The sequence below is a fragment of the Thunnus thynnus genome, chromosome 24 (assembly GCF_963924715.1).
Source record: "Thunnus thynnus chromosome 24, fThuThy2.1, whole genome shotgun sequence".
NCBI classification, from domain to species: domain Eukaryota; kingdom Metazoa; phylum Chordata; class Actinopteri; order Scombriformes; family Scombridae; genus Thunnus; species Thunnus thynnus.
The window spans coordinates 11,709,334-11,733,104 of record NC_089540.1 but is presented as its reverse complement, the minus strand read 5'-3'; the positions used below and the strand labels follow the sequence as shown (position 1 = coordinate 11,733,104).

The 23,771-nt window shown below is 42.0% G+C and overlaps 1 protein-coding gene across 7 annotated transcripts in view; it reads left to right on the top strand.

Annotated features, from left to right (window-relative positions):
• Positions 1-23,771, top strand: part of LOC137177060 (neural cell adhesion molecule 2-like) — a 432,349-nt gene that overhangs the window by 149,265 nt on the left and 259,313 nt on the right. For all 7 annotated transcript variants that reach the window (XM_067583157.1, XM_067583154.1, XM_067583159.1 and 4 more), the window contains one exon: positions 55-346. In XM_067583157.1, the coding sequence (XP_067439258.1) occupies positions 208-346 (139 nt within the window). In that variant the 5' untranslated portion in view covers positions 55-207. The remainder of the gene's footprint in view (positions 1-54; positions 347-23,771) is intronic.

Here is a 23,771-nt window from a genome sequence, read left to right as displayed (position 1 = left end):
ATCATAAACATGTTTGACTTGACTTTGATCCTTGTCTTGCTTTCCACCAAACAGCTTCCAGCAGTGATGTTGGAGAGAAGTGATGCTGGGGGGGTCCTCAGCGCAGAGCATGCCCGGTGAACGAGCGGGAGCGGGAGCGCGCGTATAGGAAGGAAGGGAAGGAAGGAGCTGAGGCAGATCAGTCGCCAGCGGAGCCCAAGACGGCGGATGAACGGAGCCGAGCGTGTGTGTCACCCTTGTCGTTTTTTTACAGCAGCTGAAAGCAGCGTCCGGCAGCGCGAAACCTGCCCGAAAATGATGCTCAAACTCGTCCATCTCCTCGGGGTGCTCGTCTGCGGCAGCCAAGGTAGGGATGCGTGCGTGAGGGGGTGAAATCCTCGAGCTTGATGACTTTGTGGACAAGTTGAGTGTATTTGCCATCGTGATCTGCAGCAGGCAGAAAGAGCTGCTGGGGGAGAGAGACAGGGGGAGAGAGAGATAGAGTAAGAGGGGGAGTGAGAGAGGGAGAGAGAGGGGTGGATTGTTTAACTGGACGTTATTTTGTAGTTGAGGCACGTCTTGCAGGGGCCAGAATGCTTTCTTACTGAAAAGGGGGATTATGATGGGGTCCTTTTTTTAGGGTGGGTGAGCTGTTTAGATACACACTCTCTAGTCCCCGGACAAAAACTGTTATCTTCATCATTAGACACTCGTTTAGTTTGAGTTTTTTTTATCTATATGATGCGTTGTTTTGGTGTATGGATCATATTTGCAAAGAGCTCCGTCCTACTTGGTTTAATCGTAAAAACCGTGGATGTCTTCCAACTTAAAGTGACATCATGCACGCAGACATTAATTTCAGTTCCATCTTCTGAATCATATTTATTTGGACCAACGCCTTTCGTCTTTTCACCCACTCTTCTGTCCACGCTGTCCTGCTGCGTACAACAGAAAGAAAAAAAATACTGTGGGATTGGGAGATTTGGTCCATCTTCCATCTGTGTCTGCATCTCGTGCCCGGGCTGTGCGTGACAACCATCGGGCCCGTGACGCGGTCACACTGTCTCAAAATGCTTCGGAAAGTTTTGCAAAATATGAGCTGCATTCGTGGCAGGAGGAGATGACACTTCACCGTTAATTGGGGTTTCATGTGCGTGGCGCACCTGATCCGGAGGGGGGTGATGGTTGTCCCTGTGCGCCCGCGCGCTGGTTGCACGCGTGGAGGGAAATAAAGATGTTACCTGAGTTACTGCTGCTAAAAAGGGAGCCGATTGAAAGCGATTACAGAGTCGCCTTTGGCTTTTTTTTTTCTCTGTGTATGTGTCTTAACTGTGTCCTGGTCAGTGAGGCGCGTCGCTGTGCCACCGCGGGCAGACGCCCTGCGTGCACTGCGAAAATACCCAACTCCTTTCATTTTCTAGCTTCAAATTCACTCTTAATCCACTTCTTGAGGCGAAAAAAAGATTTTTTTTGCAGGATGAGCTTTTTTCCCCCCCATCTCTTGCTGTATACATGCAATGCATTTAAAGAAAGCAGGCTTCTGTTTCCCCCCCCAAACAAATCTTGCAACAAGTTAATTTGCATCGAGGGTAAAACGGGTTATCTTATCCCCTTCAGCGTGAATTTTCCGCTTGTTAAAAGAAACTAAAAGGTCTAAAAACCCAAAATATAAGGAGCTGTTAGATGGACATTTTTTGCAGTGTGAGCACACTGGCTTCCTGGCGCACAACGGCAGGTGGGGGTAGAGCGCTGCAAAGTGGTGCCAAGAGTGAAGCCATAAGCCACTGCTCGTTAAAGCATGTTGTATCTCATTCAGGCTAAAGATACTTGCCTTACTGAAGTCCTTCAGGGCAGTGGGTCTCAAGGTGGGGCTCGGGCGCCACTAGGCGTCCTTGAAGAGGTTCCAAAGGATCCCCAAAGCAAAAATGGAGGAGCATAGATAAATTTTTACTATAGCTACTTCAGTATGGAGGTGTAAAACAGACTATGAATTTTAATAACACATCCCTCTGACACTGCTGATGTATAATTTTAACACTTGTACTAAGGAAAGTTGCATAAGATTCAAATTATAAACCAGCCTTGCCAGGTGGAGAATTGTGGGAGTCCATATGGTTTAATGTGTGTTTGTTTTGGTGATCTGTGACATAAAAACAGTAGCAAACCCCCCATTATAAAGATTTGTAGCATACCTTAGTAAGTCGCCTGAAGCCACAGAGGCACAGGGTTTGATTATCATCAATATTTTAAAAGGACAGGGGTTTATTGGCGGTTCATATTTACAGCCATTCAATCAATAGGCTGTTAGAAGTGGCTGTGATGATGGAGAGGAAGAAGAGGAGGATTATTTTCATTTATTTAATATATGCGATCCCCTTGAGTTAAAACAAAGATACATAGGCGACTCTTCTGAAGCCCTAACTGGAATATTCATTGCTTTGTTACTTCCCCTTTGTTGCAGTAGTATTACATCACACTACCAACCGATTTCCATTCTTATCATGCTTTTCATGATAGCAGAGTCCACGCAAATTGACCTTTTAGACAAACCTGCTGTAATGTGAATAGTGAGGGTTGTTCTAAGGTGAAGGGCAAAGATTGGTATTCAGAGCAGAAACAAAAACATCAGTTAAATGCACAGAACCAGAGTGTTTTTCTCAGATTCATGATGCCAGCTTGATGTTTCTGACAGAAGTCATTGAGGTGCCCCCAGCTCCTACCACACTAACTCCACAGATGTCCTCAGTTCTCCCCCCTCTGGCTCCTGAAGGAAAACATTTGCTTTTGAAGTCCCCAGCTCACCGTCTTACCCTGCGCTTGAGTATGCATCCTTGAAGGTTTATGTATTTGGCTTTTACCGATGCTTAGTACAATGAATTATATGCTTGCTTGGGCTCACCCGGGATGCGCCAATGTGATGTTAAGTGGCGTAATTAAGATATTTCGCTGTATCTCTGGGGGGAAATGTCAGTGGCTCAGGGTTTAAAAGATTTATGCCCCTGCGCTTAAGTGTCTCTCATAGCGCCCTGAGCCTGGGCTTAAGTGTTTGAGGTTTGCTTACATCTTGTAGTTCTGGTTTATGTACATGCTTACATGAACGCACACACCACACATGCACTGCCTCAAACTACACATATGGATCACCAGGTAGGTATTAATAAGGGTAGCACAGATTTCTTTTTTTTTTTTTTTCAGCAAAATCTATACCTCAAAGTTTCTGCTACAATATATTACTGGCTGAGCTGATAACTTGATAATGGAACAATGCTGCACCCATCACATCATGTGACACCAGTCACAGACTCCCATTAAAGACATGCAAAGCTGTTCACAAAAGAAATGTCCCTGTGTCTTGGTCCTGCGAAGGTGAAATTGATTGCATTATTTGATTAATAGACTAGGAAGGAGAGCACACATATAGAGAGCCAGTGTATATATGAAAATGGAATCGCCCCCTCGAGGCAGTCGCATATGAGAAATCAATTTAAGGAACGACTAGAGTCAGCAGGCCTCTGAATTGTACAAAGGGCAATCTCAGTGTTATGGATATGCTATTTATTTGCCTGCAAGCTTTTGATTTCTCATGTGTGCCCTTTAGCACTCAGCCTGTCGAGTCCAGGCTTTAGCATCAAATTTGTATACCGCGTATAAGACGAGAGGAGAGTGTTACATTCTAAACACCTGGATCCACCAGGACAGCACCGCCAAGCATCTGTGCTGCAAGGGTGTTGTCGGCTTGCTGAGAATGAGATGGCAGAAATAAGACCGGAAAGGAAATGAGCAGCCGCTTTGAGATAAGATGTCGCCGTAGTTTTCCAACTCCTACCTACATATGATCCCGTATTTCCTGTTTATTTCCAAACTCAAAGGCTGTAGATCTATTAAATTATTAACGAGTACGCTGTGTGACTAAAACTTTGCTCAAACGCCTTGTTTCAGCACTTCCCTACAGCTCATGAAGTTGCAGAACCTTTTGTTCTTCATAAATAAACCTGTGGATCATCTATAAATAACTTCATCGTCGGGAAGTTTAGAGGTCAGCCGTAGTGCAGCGCCTTGATATTAATGAACTGCCTTGCTCAAGGGATGTCTGGAAGGTGCTGTGTGCAAGCTGTGCAGTCATTAGCTCACAGCTCAGTTAACAGGATTAGTATCAGGGATTAAGAGACCTATGTAGCAAATATATTCATACTTATTTGAAGACATATTGTCTTGTAATCATACATTTCTTGGCTTTTAAGTAACTTGAGGCGCTGAGACGAGAGATGACATTCCAGCTGCAAGCTCCAGTAGGTGAACACTTGGCATATTTTGAAAAAGCTTTGGTTATTTGCGATGCACGGAGCAAAAAAAACAGCAGCATGCTCAATAATGCCCTCTGCCAACGTCAGTCTATTTTCACTCAAATTACCCATTATTATCATGGAACTGACTAATGTTCTCCTCAGGGAGTCTCTCCCAACCAGAAGCCAAGAAAATGTAGATACACCAAGCAGTCGGGGTTCTCTTTTAGGAAGGCATCGCTTGTTTATATTCTATATTCTGAACCCCAGAAAGTGAGCAAGGAGACGATACATACAGAAGGAGAAGGGAGGAAGAGATCATGTTTAAAAATTCATTCAATTCAAGTGAATCTGATTGCATCTAGTTAAATTGCATTGCCAGAGATCGAATCAAACTCTATGGAGTCGCACTGTGCCAAAATTAATAAAATGTAATTGAATCCTGTCGAGATGGAATCAAATTAGGCCAGACTGACGTGATTGGAGGAGGCAGCTGCTGCATGTCGCGGTGGCGCTCCTGTGGGTTTGTCTACTGTTTTACATCAGTTTGGTGCTGGCCAAGCAGGAGACCCTTTGGCTCCTGCTTGTGTGTGTCCTGCCAGTCTAAATGCCAGTCTAACTAGCAGGCTAATAGGCAGAGCCAGGATGCCAGGGTGACAACAGAATCAGTGGGAACACTGGCTGACTGACAGATGGATGGAGAAAAAGTGGTCGCACGGTCCTCCTCTCCCTCTCCTGTTGCTCACTTTAGTTCTGCATGGCTCGTACACACACACACATAGTCACACACTTCATAGTCTGCTTCTTCAAATCACATCCCCTCATGGGACGCAGCACTGTTGGTCTGGGGCTTACTTCTGGTTTTGGGCACCGGCAGGCACGATTAAATGAAGAACAGAGGGATCAGAGAAATGGCAGAAGAGCTTCAGAACCACTCTAGTTTGGGCTGTGCGTTTTGAGTGACCCACTTAGGCCGTATTAATAACTATACCGAAGCCTTGGGGTTTGCTTCAGAGAGGCCTGACGTAAATCATATCTGAAGTATAAGTTGCAAAAAGAAGTTTTTGTGACATAACACTTACATAAACAAAATGAAACACCAGTAGATAGTCTGCTTAAGCTGTACGCCTACTCCTCAGTTAGTCTGATTTATAGACTTCAGGAAAACACTGACTTTGTGTTGGTGACGTCATCCATTGGGTTCTGTTTGGACTTTTTATGGTGATGTCACTTTCTTCTGCCATCTTTCAGCCAGCTGCTGGAATTTTTTTTTTTTTTTTTTTTAGGTTGTCATAGTTAATTATATGACTTTTGTCACCATCAACAATCTTGAGAGTTGGTATGGATGTGTGTGTCAAAGGCGTTATCAGATGTGTTAAATTAACTGTGATGTGTGTAGACTTGCGTTCACACAGATATGACATCGACTGTTATGCCGTACTCTCACAGTACCGTTAACACTGACAACGTTAATGTGCAAGTCTGCTGGAAAAACATCCATGATAGATGTAGGCGAAACAAAACTAAGCTGCAATATACTGAACAACGTCTTCACGTGTGCTTTTATGTTAATCTGTTGGTTGATAAGGTTGTTTTAGCTGCTGCAAGAGCTCTAAGAACTCTTGGAGATTGTCATTTATTTACCTGACATAATAATCTGATGTGTTTACTTATTTAAATTTATTCACTCTTAGGTAAAAGAAGCAGGTATCAGCAGTTATAAGTATCTCTACTACCCTCGTTAAATTAAGATTAACTGTCAAAAGGCAAGCAGTATACATATCAGTATCCATATTATTACCTTTACTGTATCACAGACATATTGCACTCATTAATAGTGTGAAATCCAGTTTTTTTGACATGTTTTGGTACAATATATTCATGCTTATCTCCTTTGCAAGATAGTAATTAATCTTCAGGTTGCCCATGTGAAGTGCTGTAACAGTAAATGAGGACACCAAGATCTTATAAAAATTCGTTTTTGGACATTTTGTGCCTTTATTAGATAGTGGTAGATAGAAATGCAACAATGATACCAGGTCAGATTCAAATCTGCATCTTAACCCCGAGACCCCAAAATAAGTTGTCTTAAATATTATCTCAACTATAACTGCAGTTTAGAGGCATGAACATATCCACTCCAAAAGCATAAATAAATATACAGGTTAAACAACAAAATAAGATAATAAAGTAAACTTCACATGACCTAACATAACAAGTTGTTTGAGTTTTTGACATTTTTCAATTTTTTAAATTGTCAGTCTCCAGACTTGCTTTTTGGAAACACCTTTTTCCGAGCCCATCTGTGTGGTGTTAATTAGCACGATAAATCCGGGGTGTTAATTACAACACAAAGTTAGTGTATCACGTTCCTCTTGCAGACATAAACTTTTATGTAAGTGTTAAGTGTTTTTGCATGTTTTAGTCCATTCACGACAAATCTTGAAGACCTTTCAGTATTGTGAAACATTTTCAGAAGCATTTTGTGTTGGAGAATTTTAATAGTTTCCATTTGGAAATACATTTGCCTAGAATTGCAAAAATTCGTACGCCTTTGAAATATATAATGGAGCTAAAACTTTCAAATAAGAAAAAGTGGGTACGGCTCTTTTAAGAAGAAAAATAAATACAGACAAGAACATCTCTGAAATTGGGCAAATACATCAGGGTGGTGAATTGATACAGCCATCGATGAGATGTTGCACAGCAGATGCACACAAAGAAATAACACTTCTATGAGTCATCACTAAAAGCAGTTATTCACAGAAGTGAACTGATGCGTTCCCATCTTGAAATAACATCACTGTAGTGGGTGACATAGTGAAAAGTACCAGCACACAGACACAAGAAATTTGGACACAGAAGGCAGCAAGATGGACATAGACGGGTGACAGGAAGTGGTGCCTGGATGACAGATTAACAGACAGCTGAATGTGTGAACGCTGAGACACAGATAGAAGCATAATGAAGAGGAGCCTTCTATCGACAGACAACAACAATATTTTTCTACTTCTTCCTGGTGGATGCGGGCCTTGCGTCGATTGGGCATTAGTTAGAGTTAGCCCACAGAGGCTGCCGAATGTCTACACGGTCCATCACAGTGATTAAGAAAAGGACTAATGCTAATTGTAGCTGTGCTGGCTAGCAGACACTAATGAGAGAGTGGTGCAGGCTTCTGGACACACCTATCAATGTGATGAGACAAGCCAGAGAGTGGCCTTTATTACTGCAAGCAATCTTGAAATTTCTGTGTGTGCTTGTAAACTTGTGTGGAAATTGTCTATGCCAAAAAAAAAGCAGCTTTTTAAAAGAACATTAAACCTCAATACGTTTTTTGTACTGACTGAAATTAACAAAGGCTGGTCAAATTCTTAATTGTGTTTACTTTGATCATATAGTAACTGATTTAAATCAATATTTTAGTTTATTTAAGCAAATCTCTTCTACAGCTGCTTGTGTTTAAAACTCTGTATTTGTTTTTAAGTGTTTGGTGGAAGAAATATGCTTGTATTTCTCAAAATAAGGTCTTGAAAAACCCAAATTTTGCTCATGGTACTAAAACTTTATTGTCACTAATTGAGTTTGCACAGTTGTCATGGAGATGTAGGTGTTCAAATGTCTGATTTTTGGAGGTATTTTGGTCATTTTATCCATGTCGTCTTGTAGATTTAGGGTTTTAGAAAGTTTCATAAGCTCAAGAAGTTGTAGAATTTTCTCAAGTCTAAGAGGATTATGAGATCCATGTTTTTGTTGTCTTTCAGGCATGTTTGCCTTCATTTGATAGGACATAAAGGGAGAGAGAGGGGAGATAACAAAGGTCTCTGGCCCTGAGACCTCCAGGACGCCCTATGTGAACCATGTTTTAGAGCTTAGCTTTTATAATAAGATAACAACGATCTGTAATGAACCTGAAAACCAGCCTGTAGTATTTAACCTAATGTTGTGAACTATTCTCTCTGTGGCTGGCATCTACTATTGTGTAGTCTCTTCTGTGCTGGCCTTGCAGACTTAGTTTTCCTTTGGGCCTACAGTATTAAATTATCCTCTGCTGTATTGTATTGTACTGTATTGTATTGTATCATATTTCCTTGTATCCATTCATCCATCCATTCAGACAGTGGGGCCTTGGCTTGTCATTCCTGCTGGTTAATTAAGCCAAATTGTGATTGATGGACTCTCGAGTGAATAGCTTGTGGTCCCGTTGCTGACCCACCCAAGGAGATCAGCCCAGCTGCCAATCACACCTCACAATACCTAATGGTTTCATAACAGTGGCTGGGATAGAATCTGCATGGTTGAGGACGTATCCCCCACTGGTACTTCCCAGCACTGAACAGTGCATGAAGATGAGTCGTCCAGTGTCCTTGCGGGATTTGGTTCTGCTAGGAAATGATGCAAAGACCATCTTGAAAAGGGATCAGTCTTCTCAGATTTCTTGCCTGGTGGCCAATATCCTTGTTTATGGGAGGCAGTGCTTGATGAGAAATAGATGAGAGAGAGTGAGCGATAGATGAGAGAGAAAGACAGGGGGTGGGTGGGCGGAGGGAGGGGAGGGAGGAGGAGGAGGAGGAGGTGGGGGGGGGACACTTGAGATGTGGTCGCGGTGCAGCAGAATAGCTCGCAGTGAGGCCGAACAGTCCCTGCTCTCCTGATTGCCTCTCCATGCCAGACAATCTTCAAACGGAATCTCCTAATGCAATGTGGGCCAGCTTATTTTTTGTTTCTATCTCTTCTCGTTTGACTTCCTCTCTTCCACTTTTCTTCCCCTTCCCTCTTTTCATGTGCTCGCTCTGTTCCGTGGTCCTCCCACACTATAGTCTCATCACCAGCGTCTGTAGGGGGAAGATATCCTGTTCTCCCCTACAGTACGTGGGAAGCTTTTCAAGCAGCACCTAATGCTTAATGCTATTTGCTCAGGAAGCTAATGATGTTTGTTGTTCTGCTGCTCAATATAGTTATTAACACCTATGAATTTGAAGTTACTCAACTCTCTTCTGCACAACAGCGGTATTTTTCAAGTATGGCTGTTTCAGGGTTGTTCCGTCAAGCGTGTTATTATCTCTCAAAGTCATAATGATCGTCTTGCAAGCACTCATAAGGCGCAAGAGGCAAACTGTAGGCGTGTTTTTAATTACTTTCTATACCCGCACAGCTTCCCATCATTCCTAGTTGGCCTACTCCCAATGTGGGCACTCTGGGATTGCTGCCTTCCCGCCCACCATCCGGAGAGTTCCCAAGGATCTGTGTCTCAATGGGAATACACAAAGGATTTTTCAGTAATTAAAGAACCTGTCTTGTCTTTACTTAGATCAGATGGCATGTTTACTGACGTGCTGGCACTCCAGGTGAAATAACTTTTCTTCACAGTGGGTTCCACATGAGGCACTCGGCTGAGGATGTTTTTAGGTTACTTACTTTACTATCCTACCTTGTAAAGCTTGTCTTTCTTTTCCTGTTTTATGTGTGCAGTAGGGCTGAACGTAGAGATCTATATTTCCTTCAGAAATTCGTCAAACCTACAGAAAACTTCACTAATTAGACCACATGCATGTTGTTTGTGCATATTTAAAGGTAGGAAAAGATACCGAGTGAAGCAGGGAAAAGGCAAACGAGGAAGATTTGCGGGAGGAGTGCCAGCGTTGGCCATCCTTTCATGTGAATGTATATGCTTCGGGGCTTGAGTCTTAAGAGAGCCTTGTGATCTCGTGCATTCACACATGCCTTTGTAGCTGGCTCTTGTTGATAGAGCCTGATTGTAATGAGCACCGGAGCAACCGACAGAGACTCACAAGCATCCTGGGAAACAAAGATTGTGAACGTGATTTGACGTAAACAAGTCATAACTCAAAATGGTGTTCTGTAGTATATGTAATGTGTGTTAAACTAATTCACAATACAGAATATGCTGTTTATTTTGAAGTCAGTGTTGGCATCCATTCACAGCAGGTTGCTACTTATAAAACTCCACCACCAATATCTTGTTAGCTTGAAATTCCTGTTTTTGTGGCCATACCTCAACAAGACTTTCATACTGTAACAGAACCAGATTAGATTTCTCAGAGCATGCTATGTTGAAGGAACAGAGTATATCCCAGCTAGCTTAAAGCCTGTATATTGCTCCAAGAGCTAAGATTACTTTTATTTCACGCTGCTTTTCATCCATCCTGTGAAGTGTCTGGAGTAGGTGACCAAAGGAATGATAGATCGTCTCGGCACTTGAGGCGAAAGCCAGAGCCGTGGACTTTGGAGAAACATTGCAGTGGAGTTCCTCAGTCAATAAGCAACAAGAAGCTTTGCTGGAAGCTGCTGCAAAAAAAAAAAGGGGGGGGATGCAGTAGCGGCTGTGGCAGCTCTCTCCCCAAGGAGGCGGCCTGAGCTACAAATTAATAGAGCGCTCCCACATGATCAGGCAGTTTCATTTGGAACCGTCACGCTACATAAAGCCCCACAGAAATGAGGAGTTCACTGAGGTCCCCCTCCACTTCCCCAAGAGTTCCCAAATAACCTGTGTGATTGTAAAACCTGGCCCACAGCCCCCCCCCCCCCCCCCCCCCCCCCCACCACCACCTATGAACCTCCTTCCTTGAAACTCCTGGACAAAGCTTTGCTCATCTTGGTTCAATTACTGCACCTTATTTTCTCCTTTTTGTCCTTTAAAAGTGTATCATACATATCTGGTTGCAACTTTGAGCCATGTGATGTAATATTTTAATGGTAGAAGTTACATAAAAGACTCCAGAATGCAGGAAAATACTTTAATTTCATCTCGCATCCCTGCTTTATTGGCCTCTATATTTAAAGCACATCTTAACATTTCTGCAATTTTTGTCTCTTTCTCATAAAAACTCACAAATACTCACTTGACAACAGCGTGAAATCCACAGTGACAGACGTGGAGAGTGGTGTGCCCCCGAGGCCTGCTTTACTCTTATGATTATCTTTGCAATGCCCGAGATTAGACACAGCAACCAACTCTCTCACAACAGTGCGCCTCGGAGCGAGGATTAACACAATGACTAATCACTCAACTCACTGGACACAAAACATACAGCACTGATTCATATTTTTTCACAAAGTCTGCTTAATAAAAAAATTGGCGTCGAGTACTTGCTCATGGCGTAACATAGTATACAAATATATATTCAGAAAGAATAACCCAATCATCTTTTTTTTGTTTCAGTTAAAAAAAAAAAAATTGCACAATAGTGGTTTTAGGAAATAACATCTTTTCAGGGTCTTCAGAAGCCATTTTGATGATGTGTCATCATGATGAAAATATATTCCAGAGCTGGAAGCCCGATTACACAACAAGGTTCAAATAAGTACATGCAACATCTATACATGTATTTACATTAGATAATGACGTGTTGCTACAAGCAGTCATCATTTATCATATTTACATTTTATTTATTGGTCCACTGCTGTGGGCCAAACTGAAATATCTCAACTATTGTATGGCTTGGGATGAAATTTTGTACATTTGTGGTTCCAAGACAATGGATAATGTTCCTCTTTGGTTGATATTTGTAGTTTTGAGTGAAATATCTCACTATTGGATGGATTTTCAGACATTCATACTCCCCTCAGGATGAACTGTAATCACTTTGGTGATCCCCAGACTTTTCCTCGAGCACCATCATCAGATCAAAATGAAAAATTGTCAAGCACATTGGTTTATGACCAAATACCTGCAAAACTAATGATGCTAGTTCCCATTAGCCTCTGCTGCACTTTGTGTTCAGTCCTGATAATGAAATATTAGCATGCTAACACACACAATTAACATGTTGAACATGGTAAATATGATACCCGCTACAGTGAACATCTGCATTTTAGCATTGGAAGCCTGAGTATGCTAGTATGCTAATGTTAGCATGTAGCTCAAAGTACTGCTGTGACTATGTACAGTCTCACAGAGCTCTTAGTCTTACATACATCTTACATCAACCCACCTTGTCTACCTCTAGTTGAATAATATCCTAGATTTCCCAGAATGCCCGTCAACAACCTCCGGAGATAAGCATTCAATACTAAATGTGGAACAATACTGACAGTAAAAAGGGAGATTTTTTTGACATAATTCTGGTCTATTGAGTCTACTCTCAGTGGAGAAGTTGCATCTTCTATAATGAATTGTTCCCAGTATGATTCTTGAGCGATGAAGAAGAGCAAATCAACAAAGAAGAACTTTCTCTTTTTTTTTTTTTTTTTTTGATTCTGAGGGCCTGACACCAAAAACTGATATTTACTGTTGATGTTTTAGTTTGCTGGAAAATGTGTGATGTAGCCGTGCTAGAAAAACCTCAACACTCTACATCGGGCCAATTATCTGTGGGAACAGAAAGCAACACAACACACCACCAAAAACAGAATAGCAAGGAGCACTGCCATGAGCATTTTTGTGGAAATTCTTTGGGGTGGATTATTTCACCACTATTACCACTGTATTTATTTAAGTGTAAATAATAATGACATTACTGCAGGGAATCTAACAACCACAACAGCCAGCAATCTTGTCACTTGTGCACGTCCATCTTGTTCATGGTCATCGGCTTATTATTTTTTGGCCCAAGGCTCCGCTAAACATCATTTGCAGCTTTAGACATGTGAAAATGCAACCACACACACACACATATATATATAACAGCGTTAGATGCCATAAGATACAATACAATGTAACAATTTTCGCCACACTCCAGGCGGGCGCCATTGATCTTTTGTCTCACAAACAATTTTGCTTTTCTCTTTCACTCTTTGTCCGCCCCCCTTCCAAGAATGAGTATCTGTTAGCTTTATGAATACTGATCATCGCTGCATCTCTGCTCCGTCCACCCGTGGTGTTGTCAAGAACTCCCGGGGGGCAAAAAAAAAGAAAAGAAAAACTAAAACAATCATCTTTTCAGAACAACAATTATTGCTGAAGTCAAAATGGAGTCAATGATAAAAAATGTGTGCTGAAAAGAGAACACAGGACCGTCCTTGTGCTCTCTGGCTTTGTATGCATTTTTATAGCGTCGCCAAAGGATGATTAACATATTTTTCATTATATGTCACAGACAGACAGATAAAAAAGGCCTAGAAATATGAAGGCTATTACTTTGTGCTAACAAAGAGGTATCACTCGGCTTTACCGTAAGTCCCAACTTCTCAAACGCAGGACACTTGTTATAAACTGGGGTGTGTGACGGTTGTGCTTTTCGCTCTTCGCTTACATAACCGTTCACTCGTATAACCTGAGAAAACAGGAAACAGAAAGACAAACTCGCTACAGTATACTAGTACGCCCTGTGCCTCCCAAACAAAACCATTTGTTACGTGGAGAGGTTGTTTGTGAGGAGTTGAAAGTGTTTTGCTGTGATGAAGCACGTGGAGCTCGGTCTGACGCATGGCCCGGGCTCAGGCGGATGCTGTGTCACTCCAAGGTTATTTAATGGGGAGTCTTTTGCCTGTTATAGATTTGGACGACGTGCCTCTGAGGCTTTAGCACCTGAGTGCTGCATCTTAGCGACAGGAGCTCTGTGTGTGTGTGTGTGTGTGTGTGCAGAGGATATGAGCTGATCCCAAGCTCATAGGTCATCCCATTGTGAAACCTGACACTATATGTGTGTAAATCAAATATGATTCTTGCGAGGAGCTGATGGTGTAAAAGTGGGAAATGAGTTATAAGGGACTAGATTGCAGCTGTGTATGTTTGTTTGTTTGTGTGCGTGTTTATTTCAGGATTCTGCTTACTCTTTGATTTCCGCTGTTTTGGGTTTTGCCCCTTTCTAGCTCGATGCTCCGAGCGTTGAGTGAAGATGCAGCGCCTGTATCTGCCTGCATCAGCAGAACTGTATGCAAAACAACATGCACACGGGCATGCAGGCAGACTCACACACACACACATTTGAGATTTCCTGGAATCATTGTGTCTCATATTACAGCCAGCTCCCTGCTTGAAATGTTGAGATAATTACAAAAGTTTTAATTTAATGTTCAGCCATGCGCCGCACGTCTCCGCGATGACAAGAAAATCAGATAAGCGGAGGAGAAAGTTCAAGCATTGAATCAAAATCAGGACCTCCCAGCTAGCTGGCGATTATAGTCCAATCATAATCTCTTGGCGGGATTCCTACTTCAGTAAGTGATCATGAGAAGGCCTGATAGTCCATCAGCAGCGCAGAGGGAGGGAGATACACTCGGTGTGGCCGCGCTCAACATGTTCAACCATCTGCGGTGTCTTCACACACACACACACACACACACACACACAGAGCTGCGGAACTCCTGCAGTTTTCAGGAGAAGTTGCAGAAACCTGCGAGGAATAAAAATTGAAAGCCAGTGCCAAGTGAGGTCAGCAGAGCAAGGCTTACCAGTGAGCTCAACGTGAGATGTAAATGTCCGACTACATGTTAGAACCATAATAAGAGCTTGTCTTCTTGCTCGTCTCCGCAGCACAAACTAAGAATCAATTAGATTATTTTGCAATCCAGAAGTAATCCTGTATACTATAAAGCAGCCAGTGTTGGGATTCGATATGCTGATTATCTGACAGCGTGCCTTCGGTGTATGTTTGTGTGAAACGGGTGGTGTGAGCCGTTGCTCGGCGTGAACCTTCACAAAGCAGCTTGACATCTGAGCAGCAGGAGAAATCAGCTGCTCCCACCTCCGCAGGAGCTCTAAGTCGCTTTAAATTTCACTCTCGCCTCTTTTTTTTTTTTTTTATGACACCTATCTTGTAACGCCATTCACCTGCTGCTGTTTGTTGAAGAAACAGCCTGTGTGCCATGATATCGAACTTTCACCTCCCGAATCTCAAATCAAACTCTGTTCAGCTCATAAGGAAATCCGTCAGATTGAAAGTTTATGCACGACAAGACTGCGGAGAGTGAGAAGAGTTGGAGGATTCTTGGTAAAAAAAATCTATTTTCAGCCTTTATCTAACAGCAATTCATATGCTTTTACCTCAGCAGCTGACTCGACACGGCGCGGGTTTGCGCGTGTGTACAAACAAACAGATATTTGCCCATTTAACACAAGTGAGAGTCATGCGAAATGGCCCTGCGTCAGTGTGTGAAGACAGAGAGAGTCGCCATTGTTTGCCGTGCAGGGCCAGTGATCCTATCGCCGCTAATCTACTGACTGGGTTATTGTGCCGGGAGCTTCCAGTAGAGACGGCAACACTCCGTATGAATCTCAGTGGGGGCCAGTTAGAGGGTTAGAGGGCTCAGAGTGTGTGACGGTGTGCGCGTATGTGCGTAATGTAGAGGAGTGTCGTGTATGTGTTTTTGCTTTATGAGGGAAGGTTTGTTCAGTAAGTTCAGTATGAGGCTGTGTGGGTGATCAAACACCAGCGCTGTGGCGGTTAAGGCAGGGCGTTAAGTTAATTAGATTGTTTGGTCTGAGAAATGTGTCAGAAAAATGAGAAAAATTTTCCCAGAGCCCAAGGTGAAGTCCTCAATTGCTTGTTTTGTGCAACCAGTCCAAATGTAAAATGTATGAAATGGCAAACATCACATTGAGAGCAAAGTGAGGTGTTTATCCTCTCTAGCAGATGTTTAAAATCAGAAAATTCAGTCATGAAGTATCAAGGTGATAAACAGTGTTTGTTTGAGCCGTTAAACAGGACAGAAGGCTTGAAATCAATTAAATAGTTAACTAACCCTCAGAAAATTTTGACCAGAAACCATGAAGTTATACCACTTTTTTAAAAATTGAATAGCTGTTTAATTATTCTTTCCATTTACCAACATGAAGGCCTGACTGCTTTTTAAAGGCTTCCTCACACTGCCAGGAAGGTCAAACCCTTTATCTATTCATTGAATAGTCAGCCTAAACTGATTAAAATGTACACACAGAGTCTAGAAACACTCAATTAGCTGATGGACAGAAAAATTTAATCTGCAGCTATTTTAATAATCAATCATTTAAGTTATTTTTTTAAGCAAAGTTGTGACTTCAGGCTTTAGGCAGCTGTAATTATCATTTTTCATTCTTTTCCCGACGTTTAATAGACAAAATGAAACATTCAGCAGAATCATCGATAATTGAACGAATCGTTACCCGCAGCCTTAGACGTGACCTCCGTTCCCTCGACGGCGCCGACGCTCCTCGCGCGGGAAAGGAAGGCGCGCGTGCGTCCGCTGACCGCCTGTCATCCAACACGTCGGCGCCGTTTAGTCCCTCCTGTGTTCCATTTCCTTGTTCCAGCCGTGTCAGGAAGGGGTAAACAGTAAACGAACGCCCGCGAGGAAAAATCGATGGTGAGGGCGGAAGTGTCGGAAGAGTGAAAGGCGTTAATGAGTTCTCCGCTCGTCAAATGAAATCACTTCAAACGACATCACTCGTTCATTCATTGTTTAAATTCATCCCGGGAAGGTCATGATGGTCCTCTTTGCATTTTTATCGCCTCATCACCCAAATTAAAATGAAAAATACACAAGAGGCGTTCCCTGCATACATGTAAACTATATAAAATCTATCACTATACTATAACATTATATGAATGTATAAAGAGCCTAATTTGTGCCGTCTTTATGTGATAGTGAGACCGGGGTGTGTAAGTGTGTGTGTCCGTCAGGCGTTCAAACCGCTCGTACAGTATTTTAGTGTGTATTAAAGGCATGTGGCTGTGGCTGATGGCTCAATCCGACGCCGTGTGTACACATGCGCGTGCGTGTGTATAGACCCATGTGAACAAGTGATTTATGGGCTGTTTTTAATCAGGCGGTAGAAAATGTTATTAGACAGCCTTCTCGCGCTCCCTCCGCCTGCAAATGAGCCGGCCCCCGTTGCACCCTGGGATAGCCTCCTGTAATTAGTTCTGGGAACTCACCTGTTACGGAGCGAGATTGAGGGAGAGAGAGAGAGAGAGAGAGGGAGGGAGAGGGACACGAAGAGAGAGGGTAACAAGCAAGACAGATAAACAAACAGGCAGGAAGGAGATTGAGGAGAGAGAGAGAGAGAGGAGGTGCAGGAGGTCGGCGGGTGAGGAAAAAGGACCGGAGAGGAGGAGGAGGAGGAGGAGGAGGGGTTCAAGGATGAGGAGAGACAGGAGGAAAGAGACTGACCTCAACACTCCCACAGTCTTCTAACAAGCTAGCCAGCGTCTACCTGACTTTCACCTACATATATTAGGATCGGCTGATGCTGGATGGGGGGAAAAAAAAAAGGACTGTAGGAGTTAACGTTTGCCCCCACGTGTATAGACGAGGAATTATATCCACAACAGCAGGACTTTCTTTACCTTCTATCACTAATAGGATATTTCCAGATAAGCAGCAGCTTAGAACAGTAAGAAAATTGTTTTCTAAGCACTTTGACACTCAAAGATTACTTTCCTATTGTTTATTGTTTGGAGGATAAGAGGTGTCATATTTGCGGATATTGGGTCTGAATCCTAATCAATGGCACTGGAGAAAAAGCAGCTACTGGCTGGGAAATAATTCAATCACTCATCAACTTTCAGTGTATTTTAATAATAGTATAATAGTATTTTGCAGATATAAACATGTTATGTTAATGATTCCAAGCATTTTATAATATAAATCCAACAAAAGGAGCAATTTAAAGCTGTAAGCTAATCAATATTTTTGTGCTCACAATGGATCAAATGACTTTCTGTAATGTGATAGGGGTCACTCGTTGTGACGAGCTGTTTTGGATTGTTCTAGCATCTTTCAGCTCATTGCTTTGCTTTGCGGCCCGTAACTTTACCGTTTTGGTTCACTCTCACCACTCCTATCAACCCTATTTCCACCTAAAAAGCTCTGACAAATGACTGCACGCTCCCCGTTCAACACCAAACGACACACAAACAAAGGCAACGGCTAAAGAGACAGATATTTCAGACATTTCCCTCAGGAGTAGGTGGAGAACAAAACAGAACTAAAAGGAGAGTGAACGTTGAACTTAGGTGGCACGAAATGAATGATGCTGCCTCAAGATTTTGTTTGTGTAATATAATAAAGAGCAGTGGAGCACAGTTCATTTTTATTAATCATGAATGTGAATATTTTTTAGATATATATGATTTCAGCCTTATCATACACCTCTAATAGCAGGGTTTAAAGTGTCTAAATACTATATGACCGACCTGGATTTAGGTGTATTGTATATATATTGTGATGTGCATATTGTGGGAGCAAATGTGTCATATTTTGTTGTTACAAGGCCAAAAAACACAAACTCTCTGATCCTCTAAAATGTAGCTCACCTTCCAACAATAATAGTAACAACAAGTGAGGGACACTGGGATGTGTTGGAGATGGCATTTTCACTTGCTATATATATATATATATATACACACACTCTGTATATATATTTCATTCCAGTCGTGCTTTCCACCCTGCCAAAATCATCAAAATCATCGTATGACCTGCCTGCTCTCTGGCGCATCATTGAGTCTTGATGAACTGACTGTAGCTACCGGCCACATGCTCTCTAGTGAGCATCGCCTTGACAGCCAATCATAACAGTGGCCTGTCACTCCCAGCCACACACACACACACCCACACACACACACACACACACACACGCACAAATGCAAAAAAATGAAATCGTCTGCACACTTGTATACAATTTAAATCAGTACATATGCAGACACAAACGCACACACACACACACACACACGCCACGCTGCTCTGACGCTCCTGACAGGCCAGTAAAAACATTATGAAATATTCAGCAAGTTTCGCTGTGGTTTGTGTTCCACCTGTCTCAGCTTTTCTCACTGCTTTGTGTGTGTTTGTTTATATGAGAGAAGAAGAGATACTGTGTCTGTGCAGGCTGGCATCAGTTTGCTTCAGACTTTTCCCTCCGTATGGATATATTCAGCGTAAATATGCGTGTGTACGTGCACGTATGCCGGGTTCAGTCAGTGTATTTGATTGTGTGTCTGTGTTTATACATGTTTGCAGTACCTCTCATTTCTTGCTGTCATGGTTGTGTGTAATTGAGTCTGAGCCAGCCGAAGCTTTGTCTGTGTGTTGCCTTTTGCTTACATCAACTATGTTTCTCTTCTAAACAACATAGCCAACAAAACTTAGAGCCAGACTTTCTGCCTCACTGCACCATCATTTTTCTTCAGTTAACATTAAAAAAGCAGTTAAGGATGTCAATGACTCTTTTTTTGACCTGGACTTCAAGAAACACTATAAATAAAGCTTCTTGTTTAACATTATTTACTTTGATTTTTACCTAGATATTCTTTAGAGGCATCACCTTGAACTGTGAAGAGATAAATGTGTAAATAAAATGGAAGATTTTACACCTTTTCCCTGAAAATAACCTTTTTTTGTTCAACTTAAGGAGGCAACGGCAGCTTTTGTGTTTATAGATCTTAGAGAAACATCACATAGTGTTGAGCAATAAAAATCTACTTGAAAGACTGGGTCAGTTTTTCAGATACAGCTGTATAAGCCTTTGGGGTCCCACAGGGCTCTATTCTTGGCCCCATTGTCTTCCATTAATTTCCACCTGTTTCTACCTCACTTATATTACCTCTCTGCACTTTGCAGTCCACTCACCCCGAGTGAATCTTGACACTCATGACAGTGGGGAGCATCATCTCAAAAGTGTTCATGCATTTGAGAATTTACTGTAACATTGTTCCTTGATTGCAGTTGAACTTGACAAGTTAAAGGTCTTGCCTCATTGTCCTTCCAGCTTTCAGAAAATTGCACATCTCATCTCCTCAGCTGCCTCTGGAGAAGGTCTTTTGCACAGTAATATCCCCATGATTACTCCTTTGCAAGTCCTCCCACTTGAGTCAAAACGTTCTCTCTATCTGACTCAGACGGCTGCCATTGGGGATGCTGTCTGGTGATTAACAGACCGTATCGCCATTGTAACATCGCTGCACAGATGAGGGAAGCACTCCACTGGTGTTTAAAGAGAAAATATGATTGGATTTATGTGAATTCGTCGTGGCTTTAAGTGTAGATAGAGTAGCAGTGATTCTTGCTTTATTAGATAACATGCAAAACAGAAATAAAGAACAAGAGGTTGTCTGACATGAGTCACTTGGACAGGTTGTCCTTATTGCACAGTTGAATAGACGCGCATCTAACTAGCTAACAGACCATTTAGTGTCTAACAGTCTGAGAAAGGCTTTAAACATGCAGGAAGGATGTAGCTATGTGAATTTGCATAAATAGAACAGTTCAAAAGGTAATTTCTTACACAAATTTCTTTTCCACAGACATTTGGTGCAGTGTGTTTCCAGCCCCCACACTATAACAGCACGTCATGGTCGGAAAGAAATGATTGACGTAGCTTGAAACCTATGGGGTGCTGAAGCGATTTTTCACTCAGTCAAATGGGAATATCGACACCACTTTTTTTTTTTTCCCCTCCCACGCTATGCATGTTAACAGCTTCATTAACTATATTCCAGATCAGACTAAGAGGAAGTAATTAGGTAATTGGACACATGTAAACATCAATTTGGAAAGCACTAACAGATCCCGGTATGCACATACACACAAATACACACACACAATATATGAACAGGTAACATGCAAACATACAGTCACTGTTGTCCCTGTGTCTATCAAAGGATCCCGCAGGAGCTGATTGAGAGAGCGTGTAAACGTTAAAAACATCCATCTGTGGCAGCCTCCTAGCTCCGGCTGTGCTTTGAAAGCCAGTTCCCATTTACCAAGCCACATCAGCCACCAAAGGCCGTGAAAAAAAAAAAAAAAAAAAAAAAAAAAAGCTGTGAAAGGAAATACTTTACACATTACTCAGCAGCGAGTAAATCACAGAGAATAGCTGATTTCTGCAAACACTTTTGTTGACCAGTCTGTACTTTTCTCCCGGTGTAAATGTTCAGTAGGTAAGGAGGTTTTTAAAGATATAACAGTGTTTTTGTGTTTGCAGAGTTCTTGTGGTGGTTTTATTTCTCCTTTACATTGACTTTGCAAGAAGCTGTTGCAGATCTGTCTAGAGGATAGCGCCAAAGACTTTTAAAAAAAAACAGCAGACTTTTTGTGAATAAGGATGGGGTGGATGGTGTGAAAAGCATATTTAGTCAAGTCAGGTCAAGATACAGAGGTCATCTCAGGACACTTTACACATAGAGCAGGTCTAGACTGTACTCTTTAATTTACAGACACCCAGCTTTACCCCCATGAGCAAGCGCTTGGCGACAGCGGCGAGGAAAAACTCCCCTTTAACAGGACGAAAACCTTGAGCAGAAAACTCTTCTGTTCCTACAGAAAACATCAAAAAGAAGCCCTAAAGCAAAGTCACTCTGACTCTTATCAATCACGATTTCTGACAAGTTTTAACGTTCCCTTTAACTTGTGTGTAATGTCAGCGGCAGGCATTTCATGACTTAGTGTCTAATGAGAGAGATTGCACAACACACAGCTTAGTTCTCAGCTCTGGACCGATGACATGACAGCCATTCGCTTCCACTCGGGGATTACGTGGGCCTCGGTGAACTCAGAAAACATTTGAATCCATTTCAATACCCGACACACAATTTAAAAAAACAATCTTTTTATAAACAGGACTGATTTTCTTAATTCCTAAAAAGTTGCCATTTTTGAATACACCGTGCATTATCAATTTTACCTTTTTTTGCTAATGCTCACCTGGAGCATACTGCTGACTCCGGGTAACATGGTGCCAGGGCGGAGGAGCAACATATCCATGTAATGGGATTACACTGATCTACTATAAAAATGGTAACTGTAATCATCCGTGCTACTGTAAAAATAGCTCAGCAATCACATGAGTACGTTTGACAAAAATATTTTCTATTGGATTAGCGATCGTCATTTGGCAGAACATAAAATGATGGTTTAGACTGTTATATTGTGCTATTAACATGAACAGAAATAGGTGCAGGTGCTGAACAGTGGCTACCTGTAGGTCTCCCATTCTTGACATTTCAACCTAATTAACTAATTAATCATCCAAATTAGATTAATTTGTAGTGCTTGTATGAACAGATTAAGCACTATTCTTGTAAGGAATGTCATTTTTTTTATGTGATCTTGTTTTAATCTAACAAAGCAGATGGATTACAAGCCTGCGTCTACAGTACTTTCAACGTCTATTTGCACTTATGATACGATGTCCGAGACCCCTCCTCAAAGACAGAGTGATGGCCGAACACGGTCCCTCCATCCCGAACACATGTCGTGTAGCGTTCATTAGTCCCACCATTCTGAGAGGTTCATAAATCACAGCCATCTGGAACGCTCTCAGTGCTGCAAAGCGGTATGCTTGGTGCACAACACTCCCCCCCCTCTGCCTCACCTGTCCCCCTCCCCTTTCTCCCCTACTTTGCCGCTGGCAAACAGCCAATCAGATAGCAGATCCCATAGAGGCGCGTCATGGTTGAGCCAGGCTGGGAGCAACACAACAGACAACCTTTATTAAAACTTTCATTCTGTTGAAGATAGACACAGTTAAACTTGGTAGGGTTTTACCGAGGAGAGAGAAAAGTATAAAACTCCAGCACAGATGCTGATTTTTAATCACAGGCTGTCATTTACAAATACTAATGAGGTTTTATTCAAGAACCAAATGCAGAATTGGGGTTAAACTCCACTTTTACTGCCTCACTGAATTGCATAATGTCATTGTATTTTTTTAATAAGTTTTTTTTCTCCAATCCAGAGACTTTTCTCAGACACAGTAATCATCATGCAATGTCCGTTGCATGTGGAAGCCTTAATAACAATCTTCCAGCAAGAGTCAGCAGCAGCTGGTAAAGCAAAAATAATATATCTGAAACATTTGCACATATATATATATTCCAGTGAGAGTGTAGAGATCTAAATCAACAGCATGTGCAGCTCTGCCACAACAGTGAGACCCTGAATGCATTTAAAGAACACTTTTCATCCTTTTAACACGCAGTTGATCTCAATACGTCTGATTCTGACTAATCCATTATCTTAACACTGGAATTAGCATCATTACGCAGCAGCCCAGTATGAAAAATTGTTTAAGGAATGTGAATAAATTATGTTAATATAGTTTTAAGATGTCGCTTTAAAAATGAGAAATGTTGTCTTTGTGAGCGTTTTTGATCTATGTGCGCTCTTGTGTGTGTGTGTGCGTGTGTATGCATATTCAGCTCGATACCTGATGCTCACGCTGAGCATGAAATGGCTTATTTGCTTGCAGAGACTCAGTTCAGGTGTTTTGTTGTATGCCTCGCATGTTTTGGGATCCGAGCTTATCATTTAGCAAACAGACAGTTAAACAGACAGTTTAACGCACACATATTGAGTCAGTTTGGTGTAATTTATCCTTTGATACATCTTGCTCTGTTGACACTTGGCGTGCTCTCGCGTTATCTGCTGATCCACAAACCAAACAACAAAATGATTTTTAGCATTAAGATTTTGTAACGGCTGAGCGACACTGAAAATTCTTATTTGATGTGAAATATTTACATTGTCCCAATCCGTCTGGATGTTATTAAACCGAGTGAAACTTCCAAGGAGAAAGAGGCGGCGGCGGCGGCGGCTGCAACAATCCAGAAAGACACATTTTCAGCCACAAGC